The sequence below is a fragment of the Coloeus monedula genome (assembly GCF_965178545.1).
Source record: "Coloeus monedula genome assembly, chromosome: Z".
NCBI lineage: Eukaryota > Metazoa > Chordata > Aves > Passeriformes > Corvidae > Coloeus > Coloeus monedula.
In genome coordinates, this window is record NC_138822.1 from 51,501,953 (window position 1) to 51,529,454 (window position 27,502).

A 27,502-nucleotide genomic window follows, 5' to 3' on the forward strand; every position below is an offset into this window, starting at 1 on the left:
TGCTAATCACCCTCATATTCTGTAATGCTTACTGTCTTGTAGCCTTTTCTTTCCTGACTAAAGAAGGTTGTGACATTTTTCAGCTACTTGACTTTCTAGGTTCCCCCCATACATCTTGTCTAAGATAACGTGAACGTCTGTGAGAAAGTAACTTGTATTTATACCTAAAGATTTTTACAGTGGTTTCATAACAGGCAACTACTGCCAAGAGCAGTAGTCCTTTTTCACTGAGCCTTCTACATCTTGAGTGACTACCAAATCAATCAAAGATGCCTTAAGATTAAACATTGCAATGCAGCTCTGCCCCCTGTATGCCATGCAGAATTTCTTTCTGGGATCGTTGCACACTTGGGGAAGGATGAACAATGGTGAATGCCGTGCCATAACTCGGCTCTGCTGATCTTTTCATTATTCCTTCCCTGTCTGTGATGTTGGGGCAGCAACTCAGGTGTTCACCAAAGAGCTGCCCTTTGGTAACCAGGAGCTCTTTCCTCTGCTAGCAAAGAGAATGAAGGAATCCTCTAGTTAGAGCGGGCAGGATTTGAAAGGGACAAATTGTGTTGTTAGTGTTGAGTCACCAAACTATGGCCTTGTTTGCCTGCTGGCAGGGCACAAGTATGACAGGGAACTTCTGCCAACGGTAACAATGAGTACAACATTTTGTGAAGTCTCTCTTCCTGCGATTCACTCTTTTGGGCATATATCATGCACTACTGTTAGTATTTCCCATCTCCCATTTGTGTTCTAGTAGATACCTTTGGCAGGGAAAAAGAGTGCCTAGATGAATGAATTACTGGCCAATGCTGAGTGCTGCCCAAAGAGATGTACTTCTCCCTATATTTGTCTTGGAACAAGCATAAATAAAGTTCCATTAAATTAATTTTCCCTGAGACCTCTGTCCTACATTTGTTTGAAATTAGCTAACCAGTTCAAAAGATGCTATGGGAAGCAGACAGATGAACAAACAGATAACAGGTACCATAACCCCATAAGCTTTTGTTTTCTTAGAAAACCCAGCTAAAATAAGAACTGTTTAATCAAATTTTTGCTGCCTGTGTGTTGGTCAAGTTAGGCACTCAAGAGAAAGCCTGCACCGAAAAACCATGGGTGACAAATCCAGCAGACTCCTTGGGTCACACTATAGAAATATGTTTATATTTTAATATTTATAGTATTTGTATTTATATCTTTGATGAATATAAATTCCCTGTCTAGGCTGATGTGATAGTGATTCAGTGTTCAGCACTGCTCTCAGTACAGCTTCAGCAGACTGTGGGTAAAGGAGATGAAGACACCCTTGTGGCTGAAGGGCAGGACTGAGCACAGAAAGACTGGGACTGGTCCCATCTATGATGTTGCCTTCTTTTGGGACTAGAGAGAGGAGCTAAGGCAATGGGTCTCAGGATATGACAAGAGGGGAACCACAGAACCTCAGTACAAAGTATTTCCTTCCAGGGCACCTTTATTAGCTTCCTTGCCACATGATTCATTGACATGTTAGAAGTCGAACATCGACTTCTAAAAAAATATTGCTTAGATTGAACTGTGAACTTTTTGGTTCACTTTGGTCTTACTACTTTGCTAGTAAGCGTTCTCCACATTTTGATTTCTCATGGGGTACACAGTACTTACATTAACAGTTTTGGGTGGTCTGTACTGTACCTCATTTACTGCAATATGCTCTAGTCTTTGAAAGCATTCCACTGTGTTCATTTTCAGGTTGGCTTTCATCCTCCAGTCCACCCCAAGCATATGAGTTTTCCCCATAGTTGTCCAGTCTATCACTGCAATCTGATTTGAAATACATAGTGCCATATCCGAAGGATTATTCCAGTACCTAAAGGGAGTTTTTGACTAGTGATTTGTCTTGTCTTAGAGAAGATCTTGGGGGCTTGAGATCCATTAGTTGTAGGCAGAGTTGTGTGGTGTGAATACTATAATCTGCCAGATCTTCTATGGGCTCTGATCTGTAGGAAAACCCATGATTTTAATGGCTGTTGAGACGGATTGTGTCCCTCTGTTCACTTCCACTACCTTCCTCTGCTAGATCTCCAGCCACACACTTTAGCCGGATTAAAATGCTGGAGTCTAACTCTTGTGAAGTCTTGTTAAGTATTCCTTGGATCCCAGAGATCTTCTGGCTTTATTAATTTCAAACATGGCTTCCTGAAGAGTATAAAAGACCTTTGACAATTTGTTTTTGCCAGGTTACCTCAGTGCACATAGCATAATGAGTCTTTCCATGTATTTGAATATTTCATATCCAGAAGAGACCCTTGGTGAGGTATTTGCAAATCCTCAGGCTGCATCAAGTGCAGCTGTATGGCTTGAGGTCCATAGCCTCAATACAAACATTACCTTTGTGATATACATGTTCCATTCAAAAAATGCATTCCCTGCAGGAAATGCAGGGAGAATGCAGGAAATGCAAAAAGGATTCCTGTCATGCCACCAGCTGATCTGGTAGTTGTGTGTCATCAAAAGCCTGCAGTATTTGTTTTCTTTAGAGATCAAAGCCATTACTTAAGCAAGTTACTTTAGCAATAATCACATTCCCATAATGGGAAGTAGAAGGATTTTCCATTGTACTCTGCTTTTGCTAACATTCAGTGCAAATCTGTTTGCCTTTCATAGTGTATCTAAAGAACTGCCGGATGAGTTCTTTGGAAAAGCTGAGCCTTTATATTTTACCTACAGAAAACAGTGATCTTCTCGTGGTATCAAGAGGGCCACTAACACATTTACAAATACTCACTTGCAAAGAGACACAACAATCTTCCATCCAATTGAGAAAATCCTTTCAAACTCAAATCCAAGGTGTGAGTCAGGTTTACTAATCTGAGCTCATTGATTGAAAGACTTTCCCCATTCCAGCAGGGGGATGGAGGGACAAACCTGACTGCCTCAGGAATACCATTCTCTTCTTTTTCCATCCAGTTCCAACAAGCCCAGGCAACCTGGGGAAATTCAGGCCTTCCTTGATGTCTCATTCCACACAGCTCACTCCTGAGGCAGCTAGGCTGGCTGGCTATTTTGTGGCCACTTCAAATGTAGTAGATGCATTCAACACAGTTCTTGACCAGCTAAAAAGATGAATGTGAATCTGACATCTTTGGGTCCTGGATTTATAAAGTAGTGGTGTGTCTGTCTAATTTCATGTATGTGACTACCTGCAGTGGGACTGAACCGTATGTCTAGTAGAGACTGAGAGGCGGCCGAGAGACATTTGGTTTATTGCCATGCAAAGAGCAGCCTTTTCATATTGAGTGTAACACTCACTTGCATCTGTGATTTGATCAGGTCATTTAACTTCTCTGCCTTGGTTGTTTCATCTGAGAAGTCAGATTGCTAGGGCTTGCATTTCTGACAAGTGGTGTAGGAGGATTAATTCATGAGCGTGCACCCTGGACTTCAGACAAGTCTACCAGTATGAAAAACTATAATTAGGAATTGCTTGTCCTGCCCTTGAAAACACTAGCCTTATCCTGAGCACAGATGACTGTTTGCCACTAGTACTTAAGGCAGTGAAGGCTGAATGTGCTCAGTAGGATCAGAATCAGACTAAAAATTTACTTTTAAGACAGCCATTGAAAATCTGAAGTTTGGGAAGAACCAAGAGAGACTCCAAAGGCCGAGGCAGGCAGTGATAGCTTTCCATCGTTTCCAGCAGGCTTTGAACAAAGCTTGTATCTCCCACAACTGTCTCAGTTATCACTTCATCACCATACATACTTCTTCATCTTCTGCTCCTCACAGAAAACAGGAATCCAGAAAGTTCTTCAAGCCAGAAGAGAATATTTCTGATATCAAGGAAAGGGAAGAAAACAGCATGTTGCTTCTGCACCAGCTATCAAAAATATAGCATTCTAATTAAAATATATATAAATGGAAAAGAATTGTGAAGGATTGGACTGCATACTTGTGGAATTGAGCAGGTTTTTTTCCTTGGGCTGATTTTTGAGTTGGATTTGAACTTGAGATAATTAGGGAGTTGTAAAGCTGGCTTGATGGAATTCTAAGAAGTCAATATGGCAGTGGATTTAAAAAAATCAGGTTTTTGGAAACAAAACAAATAAGGATTTTTGGATTTGAGGAAGTCAGGACCAGCACATCTGTTCCACCTGTAGGCGCTGGATCCACATAGTGATGGTGACTGAAAAATGACAGGCAAGGCCCACCAACACCCTCGGTTGTTCAGGTAAAACCTGCTTTGGAGGAAATTGATTCTCCGTTCTAGAGCATTGCATTGTCCATTTCATGATTTCAGCATTCCTGGTGAGAATTTTCTGGAAATAAGGGGAAAGAAGAGATAGCTGACAATCTCTTTTCAGATAAAAGCCACTCTGGCTTTTAGAACAGGCATCTAGGGTGCAGAGGAAGGTATACGCAAATGGTGAAAACTAATGCTGAGGGCTGTAGCACAGGAGCAGGTGAGAGCTGCTTTACCCAGTTGCTGATGGAAGAGTAAGGCTGAGGCAAAGAGTAGGGGGAGCAAAGGTGGTAACAGCAATTAATTTGAGGGGAAAAAAGCGGAAAAAAAAATTCGAATGCAAAATTATGCTACTTGGCTAGACCATTCTGTCTGCAAAGGGTGAGCCTGGTTAAATGTGGCATTTGGCCAAACAGTAGGAAGGAATGAGAGTGGGGCAGGTAGGAACTTCCTACATCTTTCCTGCTGCTTCAAGTAATACGAAATGTCAAGTTTGTGCCCCCATCTCATTGATGAAGTATCGGCTCCAGGCCATGGGCAGGGTGGTAATTAACAACTAGCTGGGAAAAGAACAATATTAATAAGATAAATGATTGCTAAGGAGATAGGGAGCATGAGTGTTGGGATGTATGGCAGTGAGGCTGGGACTCTTTGCCGATAGGGCAGCAGTGCCACAGAGCAGAGAGCAGGGGGACTGAAAGCTCCAGTGCAGGGATATGGGTTCAGGTGCTGTAGGAAGCCAGGGCTGTGAGGAGTAAGAGACAGAGTTTGGTTGTGAGGAAATTAGGTGGTATGGGAGACAGTGGACATTTAGAAGATGCATGCTGATGTTGATTTTTGGGGAGGGAAGAAAGAGAGGTGAAAAGTTTGAAAGGAGGTCTGGTGTCTGACTTTGGAAAAGAGCAAGAAATTGTAGATTTACATGAGAAGAGAGGATGGGAGTCTTCCCCTGGTAGCCAGTTTTCTATCCACATCTTCAGTGTGTGATGCCAGGCATATGCTCCCTGCCTCTTGATGCAAAGCTTCCCTTCTTGCTCTGTCCTCCCAGGCACCTTGGGGCTGTTGCTCTCTTAAGTCTTTCCATCCCTTCATGTGACACTTCCAGCCTGATTTTAGCCCAGTAGGCTGTGCAGCAGCCTTGTGTGGCAAGCTGCCCCAAGAAACCAGCCACAGAAGAAGAAAACACCATATTCCCCATGCTTGGTGATACAGCCCACTGCATAGCAGACCATGGCTGTTACCATGGTGCTGCACCAGAAGAGTGGCTGTCTCTGGTGTCACACTCTGGCTGGACACACTATACTTCTGTCTTGTGTCTTTTTCAGTTCTGGCTCCTGTTCTCTGTGGGAAGGAATGGTGTTTTCCTCTGTTTAGAAAATCTGCTGAGAGACCTGCCAGCTGAGACCTACCAGTTCTGACCAAAGGCAGTAATGATCTGTTCACACTGGCTAGGCTCACTCTGTCCCAGTGAAATGGGCTTGTCCTCATTTAACTTTCCACCTGTTGTTTGTGACTGATGGGTGCTCACTGCCTGGGCAGAGCTGGGGAGGGATGTGGTTGTGCCCATCCATTTCCAGCTCTCTGCTGTTGACACCCATTGCAGATTTGTTTAAGCAGAGGAAGCAATCTTGCTAGTACTCTTCTTCAGAGCAATGTAGTTTCTGTTTTTGACTGCAGCATTTCAGCCAGAGGCTGCTGTATGAACATGCCAAAGTTACAGGCCATAATGATCTCATTTTGGGGAGGAGAGTGGGGTGATGTGCCTGATGTTCACCCAGCTCTGAAGCCTGCTTGTTGCATGTCAGTGCAACCCCCAACTGTAGCTGCAACAGTCCTTCTCTGACTTGGGTTTTCCAGGTGCTGATAGTCCTATAAAAAGCTGCTATCTACCCTACCAAAAAAAGGCCATTGAATAAATGTTCTTTTCCCCTCGTGTATCACTGACTTTGTATCTGATGTGCAGTCTCAGTCCTCTGAACCATCTGTAGCAGGATAAAGAAGACCCTAATGAAGAAGGCAGAACTGTAGAGGAGACTCAACAGGAGTATGTGAGGGTCTAAGGAAGCCAAAACCACAAAGCCACCATATCTTGGCTTGAAATGTATGCTTTCCTTGATGATAGCATACCATACAGTTACAGTATTTGGCATCTCCTTTTGGAGGTCAAGACCAGAAAGATTTCTGTGAGACCAGCTAAGGTTTCTGTAGAAAGAATAATGCTCTGTAGAATCACACATATTATTCAGGAGGGTAAAAGACCACCTGGAGCATTTCTCTTCTGCTCAAATACACTATCTCCTCACCTTGTGTTTGAGTGAACTTTTGAACATCACTGCTGATATTTATGCAAAACATTCTTTTCTCTTGTGGCTGATAGTCTAGATGGACTACTTTGCTAATGAATCCATCTGGTTATCAAATGCAGGCACAAAGTAGGGACGGTAGAAGGAATCAGTGAGTCTAGGGCAGATAGGGCCCTGAGTGGAAGACTCCTAAGAGTAGCCATGCTTAGGCACAGGTTTTTCACTTATTTTGAGATGGCCTGTGATAATCTGATGCAACAGATGAGCATATGGTTGGCTCCTTCAACCTGAGAAAGAAAGGTCTCTCTTTCCTTACATTATCCCCTTGCTTTTCTGCTAGGCACTGTATCCACTGGGAAAGATCTGAGGAGATGTGGATGCCAGACTGACTTGTGGAGCTGATGATTCTGGTGTGATGCATGCTCTGTAGTACAAGGCAGTTAAGCTAGGGCAGAGTTAATCTTCTCTGTAGCTGTTAGAGACCTGTTTTTTTTGATTCAGAGTGAGAATGGTGTTGATAACACATGGATGTTTTGGTTTTTGCTAAGTCATGTTTATCCCAAGTCAAATACTATTTTTCCCTTGTCTCATGCTCTGCCAGGGAGGCGGTGTGCAAAGGAAACTGGGAGGGAGCATGGCCGGGACAGGTGACCCAAACTGGCCAAAGGGATGTTCCGCACCACCGAACGTCATGCCCGGTATATGAACTTGGGGGAGTTACCTGGAAGGGCGGAGGATCTGGTTTCAGGAAGGGGAGGTCTGGCTCAGTCAGTGGGTGGTGAGCAATTGCACTGTGCATGGCTTGCTTTTTTTTTTTTTTTTTATTATCATTGTTATTATTTACCATTCTTGTTTTATTTTACTTTATTTTCACTGTTAAACTGTTCTTATCTCAACATACAAGTTTTACTTTGGTTCTCCTTCCCATTCCACTGGGGTGAGGGAGGAGAGGGGAGGAGGTTGAATGAGCAGCTGCATGGTGCTTAATTTCCATCTGGGCTTAAACTGTGACACAGTGAAAGAACCCTTCCCTCATATTCTCCCAAGGCCAAATCTATTCTTGCCATATGGATGACATTGTAAATACACCAAAACATGATTCTGTTCTTTACCCTTTATGCAGCAAATTGGGGGAAGGGAAAGATTTGATCCCTAGAAACCTCCATCTAATGATCTAATGTGGCACAGATCCAGACAGAGAAACAACACTGAGCTCCTGGGAACTGGCTGAAATTTCCTTTTCCCTGCCTCCACTGCTGGCATTCCCCTTGCTGGAATATCCTGAACTCCTAGACCTGGCCTCCTGCTTGCCTGTCATGAGCAGGATGGAGGGCTTTCCCCCATCCAGAGAGAAGGCCAGGTTGTACCCTTAGTGCTGGGAAGCAGCAGGAGCAGGACTTGGTAGCCCAGGAACAGCTGACTATTTCTCTGTCACTTTTGGAGATGCTTGGGAAGAACATGGCCAACATCAGTCTGGGTGGGACCCTTCCTCATGGTCTTCACTCTGGCAAACTTTTAGTAGGGTCCCTAGGTTACACCATGATTGCTGCATTGGGCTGCCACTTTTGGAGGGAATTGGCAAGGAAGAGATTTAATGACCTGTCTCTACTGTGGGCTCATCAGTTCCACAGGAACATGCAGGAGCTGTGGTTGGTTGTTGGGGAGGGGATGGCAGCCTGCTCAGAAGGTTGCACCCACTACAGATGGGCTGATTTCAGGACCCTGCAGCCCTTTCTAAAGAGAAGGCCAAAGAGACAGTATTGCGAGACATAGGGAAAAGCAAGGGTTAAGATTAAGAGAGGAGGTGACAGCCGAGACCATGAGGTAACCAAGAACCTTCCAAAGCAGGGATATTCAGCAGGATTTTCTGTGTTCTTCTGTGTTTGACCTGGGCTAATAAGGAGATTTCTAAAGACTCAGCAGGGGAGGTGCTGTGAAGTCCCTGGTTTTAGAAATAAATATAAAATTGGAGATCCCCATACTCTGATGGATGGAATAACAAACGTTTGCGATTTCCCATCAAATGGTCTATTCTGGCCAGTTACAGGGCTCCCCAGACAGGGAATGTTGGTCATTTCCTTCCCTCCCATTGAACATATCAGATGGAGGAGGGAGTGATACCTCAGGATTTTTTCCTGGGCATAGCAAGACTAGAGAATTGTCCATGAGGGAAGGAGCAGGACAAGAGTTAGTTAATCCATAAGAGGGAGGTTTCCCAGAGCTCTGGGTATAAGGCCAAACAAACTTGAAAACCTGTGAGGAAAAAGCCAAGTGAAGAATGGTGATACTGGCATGGCTTGCAGCATGCGCCTTCTCGCAGTGAAGCTGGCTAACTAGCCAGTGTGCTCACTGGCCAGTTCCATGCTGTGGCTGTCACCCTGAGACTCACTACAAGGATTTATACCTGACTGTTTTTAAGAAATAATAGGAAGGTTACCATCTTTATACATGCCCAGTTTTTATTAGTCTGCGCCTCACCTCCAAGTTTGTTGTTCCCCTTGTGCTGTTGCAGCTTCTTTTCCGCCCTTAATTCAGAAAAAAATGGTTGTGATGGTGATTATGTTTTTCTGAGTAAAACAAGAAAAAAAAAATGTTTTCCCAGCTGTGTCCAGAAAACCCAGACACACAGAGGAAAGTCCAATAAATGATTAACTCAGTCTTTCCATCTGTAGATAGTGGTGTTTCTGGTTAGGTTTTTTAAATTATATTATTATTTTTTTATATCGCTAGCCTTCTTCTCCCTCAAGACAAAATACAGTCTCTTTGAATTGAAATGCAATGTCCTGAGAAATTTTCTGTGAGTACCTGAATGATTGCTTACTTGTGGTTTTCTGTCTTTTGAATAAGGAAAGATTATTTGGAAGTGAGTTTCCTGTACTACTTCCCTGTGAGAGGAGCATAATGAACAAGACAAGAACTTTATGGGCAAAAAATTACATAATTTATGCATTGGTTACTCTTTGCAGAACACTGATTTTGATACACTCCTCTTTTTTTTTCCTTCTTATTTTTTTTTCATTATGTGGTGGGCTAGTGAGGCTAGGGTATTTTCAGCTGTGAATTTTTAAACCAAACAATTAAGTTGTCTTAGAAAGTGGTGGGAAGAGATTGGTGCCATCTGGCTGGAGCAGGCACTGACACGGCAATTCTCAATCCATGCATCCAACTATGTGCTGCCCTGTTGATGAGAGAAAGCACCCTATGAGCCTGTATTGTGACAAGAAGCAGGTTTGACCCATCTGTTAGAGTCAGAAAAACAGGTTTGGTTTGCTGTCCTGTTCCCACTCTGGTGGTCAAGTGTGGGCTTGCTTGACAAGCATACCTTGGCAGTCCTTGACACTGCCTGTCTTACCCATTTTCCTGTTTATTGATCTCCTGTTTTCTGCTCAAGGCTCTTTGCAAACAAGTAGTCCACCACAACTACTTTTTTGCCCTGGGTACCAATTTTGCTACTGGGCATACCCAAACTTGGTATTTTCAATACTGTTACCTGGGCAATCTCAGTTTAGCATTACTAGAACACTGTTGGCCTTGCAAGCTCCGCTCCCCAAAATACCCTCAGCAACTGCCTTTGCAGTTTGGCCACTTCTCACACAAATCCCCCTTACCCAAGCTGAGTGAGATCCAGCTGTCCCTCGTGGTGCTTTCACACTTCTATCTGCTGCAGCCATCAGCTTCTGAGATTGTCTCCCATTTCCCATGCCCTGCTCAACCTCAGCCCAGCACCCATGCACAGGCACATGACCTGCCCAGTGTTGGCTCCCTGCTCCCTATCACTGCCCATGGCTGGGGAATTCGGGGCAGCTTAGCCACTGCACAGGCTGGACTTGACTGTTTGCCATCTTCACATTGGCTGAATGCCTGTGTGGGTTTTTGGATTTTTTTTATTTCTATTTGGGTTGTGTAAAAACACATTCTGTATGCTCAAAACTAAATTCTTAAGTGATTAAGAGTGCTCTCTAACTGTGATATGTAGCTCATAACTACTGTCAAGCTGCCAGGTTTTGTGCCAGCTTTTGGTGACTTTTAGATTTTTTTACCTGGAAACTTATATCAAGCCTTTGGACTAAAAATACAGATTTCCTTCACAAATGTACTAAACCCACCACATTTGCATGATTTCCCATTCACAGAAATGTTTTAGGATTTAATATGACCCTTCTGCAGAAAACAATGATCAGTGTGTAGAAATGCCAGTTTGTGCCAGTGTCAGGACCCCATCACTTTCCTTGCAGTGAAGCTAACCGACAGCTAGATGCCCATATAGCAGGATCACCCTGCCCCAGATTGGCAAATGCTCTCCTTTCCCAGTCTTTCAGCACAGAGCATATTCCTGGCAGCCTAAATGTCTGGGTAACTCAGGCCAGATGCCTGGATGAGAGAGAAAAGGTCAAATTTTTCTGAACACAAATAAGGGGGAAAAAGCTCCAAACTGGAGTGCAGTGGCTGCATCCTCCACCCAGGTGCCCAGGGCAGGGGGATGTGCCTTGCAAGGGACATCACCAGCCCCCCACTCCCATCCTGCTTTTGCTCCCAGCTGCCCCTGGCCTGCAGTCGCATGACCTCAGCCTGTCAGGGAAGAGGCAGGCAGAGTGCATCAACTCCTTGGAGACCCAGGTGCTGGGTGGTTTCTTTTCCCGCTGCATTAGCCAGCTCAGATGTGGCACAGATGGGGAATCTGCAGCCTGTGCCCCCACACCGGCTCCCGGGGCCTCAAGGGTGCCTGACAGATGGGACAAAACCCTGGCGGGGCCGAGACATGTTTGGCATCACAGCTGTGGCTAGGGGAGAGGGGTGAAGCCCTTCAGCACATCATCCAGCCCTGCCTGGCAATCCGGCCACAGACGATGGGCACGGAAGAGCTGCATCACAGGGACCTCTTCAGGACCTGTGCCAGCTGTTTCACAGGATGGAAAGACAGGTTTTCACCCACCTGTTCCCAGAGGACAGAAACAACTGGATTGGAGTGCTGCTGAGCAGGGCAGGGGGAAGATCCTGTGCTGCTCCTGGGATGGATAAAGACAGCCTGTGGTGCTGGGGAGTAGGAGAAAGGCTTAGGATGGGGAGAGAGGAAGTTGTAGGGAAAGAGCAGAATGTCTTCTGAAACACAGTGTACACCACTGAGGCACCCACATGACAGAGGTGGTGTAGCCTGCTGCTGGGTGATGTGGGTGTAAAGCAGGAGCATTACTGCTTGGGTAAGTGTGGAGCTGGAAGTGGTGAGAAAGAGTAGGTTCAGGTTAGGAGAAGCAGTGTGGACTCTGCATGCCACAGCCCTGTTGGGAAGAGCATGAGGAGGTGCTGCTGAATGAGCTCCCAGACAAGTTGGAAGCGTCCAGAGATGGTGCTGCTACTACTGTCTTATTGCCAAACACGGAAAGCTTCAGGCCAGAGTGCTTCACACATTATGCCTGGACTTACTTTTATCCTGCCAGAAATGGATTTGTTTTTTGCCATGGGGCTGTAGAAAGGCTGAGGTCGCCCACGGCTGGCAGGGAGCGTGGCTCTGGCACTGAGCTGTGAGGCCAGTGGGGAATAAGGCAGGGCTACACTGTCTCCTCCACAGAGGTGCTGCTCTGTCTGGGTGTGGTACACTTATGTCAGTGACTTCATGGGACGCGTTTCTACCGCCAGCACTGTCCAAAGCCTTTCAGAAGAGCACAGCATTAGAAAACAACCTTTCCTACCTAACACACAGCTGTTTTTACCCATGCTCAGGATGAAGTAAACATACAGTGTGTTCAGTGACTCCTGGTCCTCAGAGATTGTTCCAGAAAGCCTATCCTCAATTTTGATGGGTTAAAACCAAAGAAGTTTTCAGCTGCTGCTGAACAAAACACAAATATACTGAACCTACAGAAACTGGCATCCTTTATGCAGTCTGCCAGCTACTTGTGCAGTTAACTCCTCTAATGGGCTGATGAGATTTGGGGGGTATTTTCCAAAGCACAGCTTTTGACAGGGAAACCTTATTTTTATTTCAAAGAAGAATGCGCAGAGGTCCTAGTTAGAGAAATTCTAATGATGTGGCTGAGTGCTCTAAAACCTCACGACGCAAGAGAGCTTCCAGCGAACTGTGAAAAAAACAAAAGCGGAAAATCAGTTCCGAGTGTTCAGATGGGGTTACTCCGAAGACATCTGCGCTCTTCTGCTTTTTGAAGTCGGACTGAGAGAGAAAGCCCCAGGGCTGGAAAAGGCTTCTGCTGTTTCTTTTTTTGTTCTTTTTTTTTTTTTTTTTTTTTCCCCTAGCAACTGCGAGCCGCACTGAGGGGATTTAGGAGCAAAGTACGGCATGTCCCAGCCCCCGCGGGCTTTGGACGTGCTCCTGCCCAGCGCCACTGCTGCGGGCACGCGGTCTGCGTTGTGCTTTTCACTCTATTGCTTTGCTAATCCTGAAATAATTCTTTTTTTTTTTTTTTTTTTTTTTTTAAATCTTTTCGAGGAGCACGTGGTGCACTCTGCTCCCCTCCCCTCCCCTCCATCGCCCCCACCCCCGCCCCCATCGCCCCTGCCCTCCCCTCCCAGGCCGCCGCCCCGCCCCGCCGGGCCCGGCCCGGCCCCGCCGCCCGGCCCGCGCCGCTCCGCGCCCACCGCGCTGGGGCCGCCGCGCTGCCCGGCTCCGCTGCGGGCCGGGGGGCACCACGGCCCGGCCCGGCTCGGCACAGCCCGGCCCGGCTCGGCACAGCCCGGCTCGGCTCGGCGCGGCCCGGCGGGAGGGCGGCTGCGATCCGCCGCGGCCGGCGATGGGAGATGGAGGGAGCCGGCGGTGCGGTAAGGGGCGGCGTGTGCCCGTGCGGGTGCGGGGATTGCGCTCAGCCGGGGGCACTTCTTCCCATTTACTTTTACATTTTTTCTTCTTCCTTTTTCCTTTTTTTCCTCTTTATTTTTTTTTCTTTCTATTTCCTTTTTCTTACCCTTTTTCTTTTCCTTCTTCCCTTATCCGTTTCCCTCTTCCCTTTTATTGTTTTTCTTTTTCTCTCTTACTTTATTTTTCCTTCTTTTTTTTTTTTTTTGGTGGGATCCTTTTCACAGTGCCATAAGGGGAAAAAGCTCGGAGCCCACTTCTGTGCTCATTACTGCTAGATCCCGAGAGACACCAGCTGCACTAGTGAAGCTGCACTGGGACACGCACCTCAGGGCTGGGACCCCCAGCTTGCATGTCGTGCAGTTGGTTTTGCTTGTGTCTCCAAGTAACTTGTGTGTGTAACACATCAGCTCTGTTGCTGCACTGACAAACTCTCTTGATCTAGCCAAATTCTTGAATTAAACAAGACGTTGTCAGAAAAGTCAGCCTTTGGCTGAGTAGTAGCATTGCGCTTTCAGGGCGGGAGTGGAGTTGAGATGATTTCACCAAAAGTGTAAAACTGTAGAATATTAAACTACACAAACATGCTCCTGTGCAGTTGAGGTGCTATCTTCATCCTTGTTCCTGGGAACTGAAGCTACATTTCTTAATGGGAGCATAAACATGCAGTTGTAATGAGTCTGAACTTCACACAAACCCACTGAAGTTGCTAACTCCCATATAGATGAGTATTTCCATGCTATAAACAGCAATTACCTGGCTCCCACAGGGTCCAGTTAGTATATTGTCAGGCGAAGCCACACGTATGTGTTATTGAAGTGATTTGGGTGTGTAATAGGTAACTACAAGTACTATTAGTTTTGTAGCTTCAGTCACACTTTAATTCTGTCTGTGCATAGTGTCATTAACACAGAGAGAAAGTCAAATGCAGTATTTGTAATGAAACTGGAGGTTGCACACCCAGTGTTTGAAGCAATTGTAATAGACTGCTGAGAGTCATCCAAGCCTTTCTCATTTAGCTAGTAGAAAGAAGCCTCTTTCTATTCCAAATGCTTTTTCATCAGTCATGTCCTTAGTTGATGTGTTTCAGCAGATGTTACCAGTTTAACGCTCTCAGTGAATCTGTCCTAGCTCTGTTGATTTACACAGACAGAGAGTTTTGGGGCATGCTTTTGATGGGAGAGAGGTGAGGTAAACCGTGTAGGAGACCCTGTGCAAATGCTCCCAATTCAATTGCAGCCTTGGTTCATTGGGGAGTGTTAAGAACATCCTTTGTGGTAGTGGTGATGTTAAAAGAAATTCCAAGAAACGTACATGCTGGTGTTTTCAAAACTTGAAACAACAAAAAAAATCAGGACTTCTTAATCCACACAGAAAATCCTGGCACAACTGACCTGTGTGAAAGTAGTTCTGTTGTGCTATTCATGCTTAAGCGGACTGTTTGTTTTACTGTTTACTATTTCCAGTTTTCAATTTGATCTCTGTGCCATCAAAGTGAGAAGGAAAAGATCATTGAGGATCCTAATGAACATGCTTTTTTTTTCAGCAAATCTTTCTTTACTGTTGTCAAGTTGCATAGCTGAAGGACATGAATGTTTTTCAGAGTACTTCCCCTCTCTGCCTCCACACCAACATGGTCCTTTCTATTCTTGCCCATCACACCAGGGAAGTCTGGCAATTGGTTTTGCAGCTTTGATATAAGATTAGGGGTTTGATTCCTGTGGGCTGAAGAAGCAGGCTCTCTGTGGGAGTGCCACAGAACATCTCTGGAGGCACTTGTCTACACGGGTGTGTGTTCTAAGGCGAGTTCTGGAAGATTCAGCATTGAGGCAGCCCAAGTTGTACACCACACAAGGGCACCAGTGCAAAGTAAGGGTGCTTTGGCTGTGGCTGATAAACTGTCTTTGCACGTGCACAATAGCTGATTGCTTGAAACAATTCCTGCTTCATGAAGAGACAGGTGGCAGACCTGGGAGCTGGAGTGATTTTTCTCAGGCATGTGTTTCTCTGAGGCATCTGTTTCTCTTTGGAGAAGCTTTGTTTACTTGCAGGGGTCTTAAGAGAGAGCAGGAGGCTGGAGTACTGCTGGGTGCTGATTTAAAGATAATTTAGAGGTAGCACAATGTAGTGGCCTAGTGAAGGGAGCCCAAGAAAGGGAGGGAGGGGTAGTGTCTGCAGAGTAAGATTAGGTGGATGGGTCCCCAGGGTACTGGGGAGCCATCTGCCAAGCTGCTGTGCTTCAGCTGAGGCTGGGCAAACCTGTGAACTGCTGCCAAAACTCAAAGATTGGGGCAGTCAGTCACCATCCAGAGTATCCTGCTTCAGATCAGCTCTGCGTTGCAAGTGCTGAGGATCCCCAGGATGCAGCAGCTGTTAGAGTTGTTTGGTGTGAGTATTGCTGAGTTCACCCAGAAAAGGTGGAAGAAAAGTCCCTGGGCTCAGCAGGGACATGTGCCATCCCCTGTCCTTGAAGGGACATTTCAATGCAAATGGTCCGTGATGGAGAGCTGGCTTCTGGTGGAGCAGGGATTTCATGATCTGCCCATCCCACCCAGACCTGCTCTGTGACCTGGACCTCGGTGGTTCATTGCATCCTGGTGGATTGTAAAATTGTGTGTGGATCCTTCCCTCTGGAAGGTTGGCTGAGAAGGGGGATGTGTGATAGGGAGCTTCTCTGGACAGTCACCATACAGCCAAGTGGGTCTGCAGATGAATAAATTTAGGTCTTGTGCAGTTTGTGTCTTAAACTTTTGAATATCTTTCTAAATGGATTCATGCCCTCCAAACACCATGATCACAGAGACTATTTCCAGTCCTTATTTTTCTGTTTACAGTGATATGGAATCAGGGGGATGTGAGGCAGGGGGATGTGTGTGTGTGTTAGAAATAATTTTCTTCTGTCAGATGAAAAAGCTGTTTGAGACCAGCTCAAAGTGTCTGCCTGACACTTTCATTCGGGATATAAGTGTTCCACTCCTCCCAGGAATGGCACTGTTTGAAGTATCCTTCTGCAGTATGTTTCCAGGTACTTTCTCTGAGTGCAGCTCCTTCTTGCTCTGAGATGTTTCTTGCTGTTTTGCCAGCTCCTGTTTGAGACCAAAGACTCCTGTGATGCTAATGCATCCAAACATTTATTCTCTACATTACAGAGATGAGCAAGGCAGGTTGTGGATGGTGCTTAAAAGCAGGGTGGGGTGAGAGCTAGCCCTCTGGGTGCGGGCTTGGTTGCTATGGGGTTGAATCAGGAGTCAGAGGAGCTCGGTATTATCTAGCCCTTGAAGCTTGAATGGCTTCTGAATTGACTGTACTTCCTGGATGCTGTAAGTAAAAAAACCTGTTTGGGCACCGGATCAGGCTGTCCGTCAGGGATCAAGCTGTCCATCAGAGCGTGAGCACTGCATTTCCACCTCCACTGAGTACTTCAGCCACCAGTGCTGGCTGTGGGAACTGTGTGGCATTTGCTGTGGCTCCCTTTGCTAACTGCATGAAAAGGTTTTCAGTGTTGCAACTATTGGACTAAGCCAAAGGAAACCAGGCTGGAGCTGGCTTCTGAGGCTGGCCTGCCAGGGCAGAAGTGCACAGGTCGCTGTCACGCTTGCTGAGAACATCATGTCATAGCTGCAGCAACTTTATGCTGCCTGGTGAGCAGACTGTCTTGCACAGGACCAGGAGCTGGACTTGATGATCATGATGGGTCCTTTCCAACTCAGCATATTCTATGATTCTATGATTGAAAAGAGGCCCTCGTCTTGAAACTGTGATGCAGTAGTTTAGGAGCAGTAAGAAAACAACCTAAATGGCACAGATTACATAATACAAGCCTCCCTTTTTTGCAGAAGCGATGAATGGGGCTTGCTTTCTCTTCTTGGCATGAAATGGCACAGTGGAAGAGGTGGCTTACCTCCAAAGTGTACTCATAATTTTTTTACAACAGTTTTCAAATGGGAAGTGTCATTTGAGTAATAACTGCATCTCCCAGGTTGAATGAATGCCAAGTGTGATGGCAAGATGCACTTAGGCCTGGGATATGTCTGCATGTCAGTGCTAACAGAAGAATGCTTGCCAGGGAAGCCCTTTTCTCAAGAGAAAACAAACTGTAGTACCAGCAAGTTCTGGTTGTCATCAGCTGTCTTGTCTGTGGACTTGCTGTGACTTAATGAGGAAAAGAGAAGAGGTATTAACTTCCTCACCAGTGGGACATGAGTGCCAGCTGGCCTGTGCTGTGCTGCTTGTGGGGGATGTAACATCTTTGATGTCTTCTGCCTTCCTGCTGCAGCTGAAACTACCTGTTGGTTCCTGACTGCTCATGGGGGCCATAGCTGCCTGAGGATGCTGCAGTCCTTAAGGTGCACTTTCTTAGCAAGCAAGTGGTCTTGCAACTGTGTTTTCAGTCCCCCAGTACGTGCACATCAGGAAAAAATTGTTGATGTGTTTTCTCACTTCAGTTGTGAATCACAATTGTGCCTCAATTGTGCCAGAGATGAGATGGCTCAGATCAAACTTCAGTCAAATTTCTGTTCCAAAAAACTTCTGTTAAATCTAGTTAAGGCTCAGAAAAAAATGCTGAGGTAAAAGCTGTAAAATTAATTTAAATACATCATATGAAATAACCATGCAGAATCAATAAGCTATGTCTAAGAGGTAGATACATACCCCTTTTTGCATACTCTGTTGCTGTGTTGTAGTTCTGCGGTTTGCACTTCCACGGAGAAAATCCAGGTTTTTACAACTTTGCAGATGTAAATTCTTCCAGTGGCTCTTGTGTAGTAGAATAGTCTAATGGTTGGGTGTGGGGTGTTTTTTTGTTTGTTGGTTTGATTTTTTGTTTTGTTTTTTTTACCATTCACAAATGCAATATTTTAATCACTTTGGGACACTATCTTAAACTATGTTTATAATATTGATTTGAAAACTGAGGATGAGCTGTCCCAGTACCCTGTCCTTCCATCCATAAAAGCAGTATATATTTAGCTGGACATAAAGAATGTACAGCTAAAGGCTGTAGGATGTAAGGATGCCCTCTGTAAATTTTCAAGGAATAGCAGATGTTGGCTGGAGTTTTGGAAAGAATTTAGTTGCTTAAAGATACAGAACTAACCTCTGGTAGGCTCATGAGGCATTTAGGTATATTCAAATGTTAGCTTCCATGGAGCAGAAATTCATGTGGAGCAGAGCTGTAGCCTGTCTAAGCATTGTTCTGCCATCTGAGATGCCTAAAGACAATGGAAGCACATTACCTACTGAAGAGTAGCAGTCTGTCAGTTTGCTAAATATACTGGAACAGATTGAACAAAACCAGTAAATGCAAGATGTCTACTACATGCATCATTGAATTCTCTGGATAAAAGGTGCTGTATTTGCACAGTTTTTCTTAAATGACACTCCTGCCCCAATGCTCTTTGACATCACTTGGGAAGAATACTTGCACTGTGGCTTTATAAAAGTTTTGGGTGTTTTTCGTTATCTCTGTGTGTTATGTCTAAGAACGCGGTGGTTCAAGCAGTGAGCTAAAGCCTTCTTCTCAGAGGGCTTGTTTTGGTTCTCACACATACCTTAGAAATAATGCACAGACATCCAAAGGCCCATAGAGCATGCATCAAAAATCACTGACTTGGCAAATACAAAATGCTGAGTGACCTTTAATGGTAAAGTATAATCATACAGACTTTGAATTAATACGCTGTTCACAGCCATGCAGTTACAGCTCAGACAGCGTCAGCCTTTGCATAATAAAAAACATTTCATTCTATATAACAGCTGACTGTGTCCTAACAACTTCAACCAAACAACAAAGCAAGCATTTCTTTAAGGGGAGAAAAACTCAAGTGCAGGTCTAAATAAAGCAAGGTGACCAGACTGGAAACAAATTTTACCTGCAACTGCTTGATACTGCTGCTAAGGCATTAATTTGAGTTTTTTTGTCACTGTTTCCAGTGACAGGTATTTTTCTAAGCAGCAACTCTTTTGCTTCATTTGTGAACTGAGCCTCTCTTTAGACACTGAACTTCTGTGAAGTCTGCCTTTGAGCTGGGAGAGTAGCTTTGATAGTATCTGCACCCTGTCAGTTTTGCTCTCTCCAGCCTGACTGCTTGTTGTGAGGCTGCTCATAGTAAACAAATCCTGTAGTGCTGGGAATAATGGCATGGGGAACCGGCAGTGCCCTGGTGCCTTTTGGTGAATCCGTGGGGTAGGCTGTGGGGTATGTTTTGGTGAGGACTCAAGAGGAGCTGGCTGGATGGTACTGCCTGAGGTCTGTCCAGTCCAGGGCCAGCCGAAGCCTGGTGAGCAGGTAATAGTGACTCACTGCACTGGTTTGGATTCAAGGTTGCTTTAGCCTAGGAGCATGTGTGTGGTCATGAAGGTCGGCAAATGCCCTGGAAGAGTTCAGCTTAGAGATTCATGAGAAGGGTGTGATTTCTATGTTGTTGGGGATTTGTATCCCTTGAGCTTGTTCACCCTCCTTGTCATGTCCCTCAGTATTTTGGTTGCTGTGACATTGCTTTGCAAGGAGGTTGGTGGTTTTGAATACAAATTGTACGAGGAACCATGTCCTCTTTGGTGTGATGCTGACTCCCAGTACCTTCTTCTGTTGTCCTCTGGCTGTTGCATTAAAAAAAGAGGCGCTGAATAACTTATTGTTCTTTGCCTTATTCAGACCCGTTATCACTGCAAGTACCTCTGCCAATCTCTTACTTGCCTCCTTCTTGTAGCTGAAAAGTCTTACATGACTTTGTTATCCCTCTCTAAAATCCAGACTTCTCTGCTGGAAAATAGCTATAGGCCGTGGTCTCACACAAGCCCTTTCTTTCCTCACCACCTCTGGCTTTCTATACATCTCCTTGCAACTCCTGATAGTTAGGAATTAGTTTAAAACCCAGGCTGAGATTTCCTCTCTTTCAAAACCTTGGCTAGCATTTAGTTTTAGCAGCTCCAGCTGAGATTTAGCCATGCAAAGCTCCTGTTCTTTTGAATTTTAATCTATTTTACTAATGCTTTAATTCAAGAATTGCAAACTAAGTATGGGGAGGTATGAGGAAAACACAAATAGGATGTATGAGGTCACATGGAATTAAAGACTACAGCTCTTGCTAGTGGTCTTACTGTGGGCACCTGCACTCTCCTTGTGATGTCGGTCCACTGGATTTCACCAGTCAGCAAATTTATTTTAATGCCAGCTTTCTGCATTTAATCCTGTTACTTAAGAAAGTGATTTAAGGCAAGCTCAGCAGGCATAGTCTTTTCAGAACAATTGGTATGATCTGCCAAAAGCAGTGAAGGTTGCTAAGCTCATGGCCATGCAGGGATGGTGTGACAGTAGAGGCAGGACTCTCAATGCAGGATTCTGTAAAGACTTGTCCATGACATTGCAACTTGCAATGGTTTTAAAATCTGCGGGAACCTTCTATCCATCATTCCTGCTAAGAGCATAAACTCACTGTATAGGGGTATATGAGAAGCTGCTGACAGGCAATTGTGGTTTTTGCTGCTAGAGATGTTGGTGAAGCAGTGAGAATGGAACAGGCACAGCCTGGGATTAGAAATGGTCCAGATGTGGCTGTGAAGTTCTCTGTAGTAGACTGTGATTTACAGGCATTCTTAAAGACTTTTTTTTGCTTTCTTGCAATAGTGCAGTGTTTCTCCAGTAGCCTCAATGAAACCGCCAAAAGGCGCTGCCAGCGTGCGGGGGTTGTTGCCTGCTGTCAGGAAGCTGACATCCAGTGGTGGTATGGCTGAGGGGGAAGGCAGTCAGCTCTGGAAAACAGAGCTGTGCACATGCAAAAGCATGTAAAACTGAGGCTTCCTCATGGTACGACTTAGCTGTGGAGACATGCCTAAGGACGCTTTGACCTCTCTGTCCTAGCTAACAGTTCTTTGTGAATGGTCCTTAGGTCCCTTCCTGCTGATGTTTGCCCTTAGCATGAGTGGTCTCTTGCTGTCCAGAATTTTGGTTGACTCTTACTCCCTGAAGACTCATGCTTGAGAACCCATCCCGTTCTGCTTTTTCTCAAGCACTGTTTTCCCAGGTCTTCTGAAAGGAGTCAGTCTGTCTTAACAGCATCTGTCCTCTCAGGGAGTCTGAAAAACTCCAGACTGAAATTTGCCATTTAATTATCTGCTCCTTTGAGTACTTCCTCCTTATTAGACATTTTCAAAGAAAATGTATGACCTTAAGTGTGAATGCTTCAGGAGGCATGGGTTCATACTGGTTCTTTGTGCTCAGACATTTCTTGTCATAGCAGCTGTGAACAATGTTATCCCGTTCCACTGAGATGGAGACCAGCTCTCCTGTCAACTCAGCTGAAAATGGTGGTGAGATAGCAAGAGTTTGATATTCTTCAGTTAAAGCTCTCTTACATGTAGGTATGAAAAGGAAAAAAAAGGCCCAAAGACAAAAACACTTTGTCCCCAAAAAAGGTCCCAACCAGAACCTTGGTGCAAGTCAAAAGAGGATGCTTTGGTACTTTTCTTCTGTGGAGAAAGGAGAAGCATTTTCTTCAGCTTTCTATGACTCACTAAAAACCACTGGGATTTTTGGACGGCAGTTTGAGGGGAGCTTGTGAGTAGACATGAAATTCATCCAGAGAGAGAAACTGTGCAGCACCCAGCTCTCATCAACCCAGTGCCTGCCTAAAGACACCTCTCAAGGCTGAACTGTGGGCACAGTTTCTCCTTGCAGATACTGACCCGCTGCTCCATTTGCACATCCAGACAGCAGAGCAGAGGCAGTGTGTGTGCTTCTTGCTGGGCTGACTTATCTGTCCTTGGCAGCTCCTGCTGGAGTAGCAGGAGCCCTGTGGTCTTAGCACCCTGCTGCTGTTCAGTTCAGCGGTGAGACACGGATTCAGCAGCTTCGCTTCCTGTGCTGGCCTGAAACCACCATGAGCACCACGGGCTTATCCTAAGCATGAAACAGAAGGCCAGCAAGGTGGGACCTCTGTGGACCCATACCGGTGCCTTGTGTGAGGTCAACAGAAACCAGTCCAGTGTGTTGGCAGGAGGTCTGAGGGGTGAGGACTACCAACTCCAAACCAATGTAGCCTCATAAATGTTATCTAAAATTCACTGAGAGACAAATGCAGCCCTCCTAACTCCTGACCAAGAGCTATGAGTTAGAGAAGTAGGCTTGATCAAACATGTTCAAACAGGCAGAAGGCACTGCAAGAGTGATGCACAAATGGGTAGGAGCTTGCTGCCTCTCTGCCCAGAGCATCACTGGACTGAAAGATAATATGTATATGCCTCATGAGAAATGTATGTACAGCTGAGCTGATTTAAGGGGATTGGTGCTCTAAGCATCACCTTCTCCAGCAGTGACAAAGACGAGATGCATCATAGGTGGTGGTTAAAGCCCTCTGAGGGAAGCAATTATGAAATGAGCTGACCTGGATGCAGATTTCTTTGTCCTTGAGCTGAGAGAGAAGGCTTAAACAGGAATTTTATATCCCTTTCAATCTTGCTTGTATTTAATCTTTGCTAATGCAACTTGAAAGCACCATGAATGTTTGTCCAGCCCATTTCTGGCCTGCTGGTGTCGGGGCATGTTGACTTCTGCAAGGCTTAGGTGAGTGGTAGATCGAAAGAAAGAAAGGAGAGCCCATGTGGTCTCTTGATTTGGACATTGGTAAAGCAATAGTCTTAAAAACTAGCTCTGACCTCAGAGCATCCTCATTCTTTCCTGCTCTTGCATTCTTTTTAAATATTTATTGTTTGGATGAAATATGACAACCTTACCCTTAAGCCTGGATCTGGACTTTCTTTACACATCCTTTTACTGCTCTGACAACCTAAATAGATGTTAAATACAGCTGTTCCCATACACAAGCCAGTATCTGTAACTCTCATCAGCAGTGTTGAGCACTTCTGAAAATCAAGTTGCCCCTTTCAGGTGCAAAGACTAAGATCTTGCAGCCTCTGCTTAGGCACCTAACTCTGATAAATGATGCCCTATACACTGAAACCCCATTAATTTAACAATTTATTTGTGCCTGTTATTGGATGATGCAGAGGGTGCTGTGAACTGGAATCTTCTTCATTGCTTTACAATAAGGTACAGGCAAATAGAGATCCTTGGAACATGTGTTTGCTGGCAGGGAAGCTCAGTACAGCAGATGTCTGTGAAATCTCAAAGAGCAAGGCTGAGGGATGGATAAGCTGTGTCCCAGAGGGGCATAGATCAGAAATTCCTGACTGCTCAGGAACTGGACTGTTCTGTTAATTTTATTTTCCATTTCATTTATCTGTCACTGGGATTTGGCACCAGCTGGTTGTTAGCTGTCCCATCCCTTCACATCCGTCTGAGTAGGCTGAATTTTTGTCTGGCTCCGTAAGCTACTCCTGTCTAAGCTGTTGCAGACAAAGAGCCTTCTCCTCTGTGCTCTGGCTCCAGCTATTCCTTTTCTAACCCTTCCTGCCTCCCTGCCAGTGAATCCCTGTAAAGGCAAGACAGACATGGAGATCTCTTCCAAGCTCATTTTGTCACGGTTGTGATAGTCATCTTTGTGCTAGAAAGCCCTTTATCTGTTCCATCACATTTTTCCTAAAGGATTTGGTAGGCTGGTGTTAGCACATCCATCAAAGTACTGGAAGCCCTAGTGCTGAGTAGTTGGACTAGTGAATGGTAAATAAATCAGTCCAAGACCCCTGTCCCTGTGTAAGATCTTCTGTCTGCTTAGGGCAGAGTGGTGTTGGACTAAGTCTTGCAGAACTGGCACAGTGTAGATAAGTAGGAGAAGAAATGGGTGTAAAAGGCAAGAACACCTGGAGCAAAACTGTTCTAGGACATGGGGCAAGATAGCTATTTGTCAATATGCTATTGGAAGAAAATGTAGTTGTTGGACAGATGGCCTAGGAGGAATGTATGGATTTGTGATTCCATCTATCTCTGATTAAAGAGCCGTGACTTTGTGTTCCTGTGAATTATGTGTCCCTTGTACTTTGAATTTCTGTTTGTAGCTGATGCTTATCCTAAGGTATTTGATAGAAATGCATAAAAGTTATTGTTGTCCTGGGGGGCAGAATGTTCCATTTGACTTTTTTTTTTTTTAAGAGTGTTTTTGTAAGCTAATGCTTTCACCAATGTGAACCATGCCATGACTTGCTATGCCACAACAATTGACTGCCTCATATAAATATAAAGTTTACTGAAGAATTTATAGAGTTAGTGAGTTATTTAACTGTCACTTCAAACAGAAGAATTACGGGCTCCGTCTTGCCCAGCTGAGAAGAAGCTTAATGCTGACTCTAGACAGTTTTTGCGCTACAGTTTATTGCTGGTGTGCACTTTATCTTAGAGATTTGTTTTCTCCCTACCTGTTCAGAAAAGTATTTTGATCTCAATCCTGTAGCCTTTCTCTCTTCTGAGAAACTGGACCTGAGAAACTTCTGTCAAACTATTTCTTACAAGAAGGGAGCAGTGGGGAGGTGCTGGTGGCACCAGGCCTGAGTAGAATGGATTGCTCATTCCATCTGTCCATCCACGCTTCTGGGTGTTCCCCTGATAACTGGGCTCACCACCCTGTGCCCACTCCCTGCCTCCTGGCCAGATAAGCAGGTTTGACTTGTGTGGTATGGTTGTAAAACCAAGCTGGGCTCTTATCCTGATGTACACAGTGGTGGTCATGCATGGGTTGCCCAACAGGGACCCTTAGACAGTACTCCCACATGTTTGCATACTTTGTCTTTTTTCCCTTTTTTCATCATTGTTGTGGTCCTTGCTCCTCACTTTCTCTACCCCACTCTGTTTTCAAATAAACAGCCTGTCCCGTTTATGGTTTTCCCATGGGTCCCAGTTTTATGACATACATCATACTCAAATTTGCTATTTCTGATACTGTTCCCTTGATATTTTTAACCCTAACTGTTATTATTGAGATAGTTGCCCAGTGCTGCTGGCCTTTTAGTGGGTAAGCTGGCTAAAGAAGTGAGTGGTTGAGTGCTCTAACATCTCTACTCAATACTGAAATGCTTGAGTTCAACGACAGAGAGGTGAGCTCTTCAAAGGTGCTCTGAGTTGGCCCATGTCTTCTCTGAATGATCTTGGTGGTGACAGACTGAAATGAATACTTTAAAATGCTACCTGACAGTGCACTTGAAGGGATTTCATGTTCCTTCTGCTGTTTTTTCACTAAAAGGTAGATAAGCTTTGTTTATTTTGACTCTACAGGCAGAAGCGCTTGTGCGGGATGATGACTTATCGGCTCATGCCCAGAATGTTGCCAAGGCCAAATATGAATTCTTATTTGGCTTGGAAGAAGAGAAGCCTTCAGGAACGGGTAAGTGCTATTTATTAGTATTGTGTGCAAAAAAAAAAAATAAATCTCTTAAGCCACTCAGGAAAGTTTTGGAGAAGCTGCTTGCTCCCTTAATGATCCCGTAAGGGCTAGCTCACTGTGCTACGCTGCTCTTTGCAAGTACCAGACCAAAGGATCCTGCTGGTTTGGCCCCAGAAAATGACAGTGGTCCCTTGTCTTATACTCCCACCTTTCTTTCTGGTTCATGTGGGCCACCATCATGTGACAGCAGGGACTCATATGCTGGAGAGACACTGGTGGAAGGAGTCCCTGCACTTCTCTGCAGGGGAGTTGTTTCAGCCATGAGTTCTGCAACTGTACATGCTGAAACATGGCCATTTCTGCCTGGAGGTCCTTCCAGAAATGCTCTTCATGATCTGCATGCTGCTCTTTCTACAGCTAGAGGTAGGTAAGATTTTAATTTAGATACTTGAGGTGGTACCTGAACTGCTCTGCCCTCTGTAGTCAGTAATTACACAAGTCCACGTGTAATATCTAATGTTATGCCTAAGGATCTGTCTTGTTCCTGTTGTCTTCTAGTAAATAGAGGGCATTTTCTACCTTTTCAGAGCCTAATTTTAGAAGAAAATAAATGTAGTTATTTTAACTATTCCTCTTGCCTCATCAAAATTATCAACAAGCCCTGCCCTCTTTGCAAAAGCATTTCCTCAGGGTGTTCTCTTTGTACCTTGATCCTTTCTAATTGCAAACTTTCTGGAATGTCACTTAATTAAAAGAAGACTCCCTTCTTGCCAGAAAAGGGCAGTACTTTGTTCAGAAACAAACTGTGTAGGCTCCTCCACTTCAGTAAGAAAAGGAAAAAAAGAATAATAATAATAAAAAAAGAAGAAAGAAGCAGAACTGGAGTTTGGAGAGTGTGTAAACAGTTTCTTCCTGGATTTTATGAAGTTTGGTCTTCCATTTGGGAAATCCTAATTAAAAAGTAGAAAAAAATCCAAATTTCCTTAAAGGGAAGAAAAACCCCCAAAAAACCAAAACCAGAAGGTCTTCATTTAGGAATTTTAAAAACTTTTCCAAATTGCCACAAAATGTATATCAGATTATTACATGAGTTGTGTGACCTCATTTCTTGCTTGGAAAGACACAATGTGAGAGCACTGTCAGCAGGCATTGGTACAAATCCAGAGATTGGTATTAAATAAAGTATGCTGTGTCTATTAAATCCAAGTGAATCTGTTGTTATTACCAGCCAAAACAATTATCAAATATAATGGGTATTCCGAGCCAAGTACTGAGCCCTAAAATAAAGGGTGGCAAAGATTAAGCCAGATATATTGCCTTATGTGCCTAATTCTCTGTATTGTCCCTGTGCTGCTTCTTGCCTTGTTTCTGGATCTTCTTGCCTTATTTCTGAATCTCTTCCTGTTCCTTTATTAATGAGAAACTACCACTGGGGGCTAACAATTAGCAAAATGGGAATGATTTCAAGGGACCCTCACAGGCAGGTTTGTGAATATTTAACAGTGGTTAACATGTAACATTTGTGAATTGTACCCGAAAACTGGGTGACATTGTGCCTACCTAGACTGGCCTCATGCTGTCACAGATAAATGCATCCTCCTCCTCCTCCTCCTTCTCCTCCAAGTTGTTTGACCACTGTGGATAAATGAGAGTGGTTCTGCCCCTTCTAGTTTTTTCTTCAAGCGAGCAGGTTTTAACTGCTTATTAACCAGAGATGAATGAGGACAGGGTGAGTGAGGGGACAGTCGTACAAACCCTGGGCTTTGTGCACCAAATCTGGGCTTTTTTGATTTATGTATGTCAAATATGTAATGACGTGCTTTTGGGGGAAGCAGCTATGCTTGAAAGTCTCTCTGTCCTTCTCTGTGTTAGATGGGAAGGGAGAAAACACCACCAAAAATCCAAATAAACA

At 44.7% G+C, this 27,502-nt stretch overlaps 1 protein-coding gene across 1 annotated transcript in view; it reads left to right on the plus strand.

The window, feature by feature from the left end:
* Nucleotides 1-13,263: 13,263 nt before the first annotated feature.
* PSD3 (pleckstrin and Sec7 domain containing 3) overlaps nucleotides 13,264-27,502 on the plus strand; it is a gene marked incomplete at both ends in the record, with an annotated part of 107,037 nt that continues 92,798 nt past the window's right edge. The window contains 2 exons of the mRNA XM_082301004.1: nucleotides 13,264-13,284; nucleotides 25,482-25,594. Coding sequence (XP_082157130.1) covers nucleotides 13,264-13,284; nucleotides 25,482-25,594 — 134 coding nt within the window. The remainder of the gene's footprint in view (nucleotides 13,285-25,481; nucleotides 25,595-27,502) is intronic.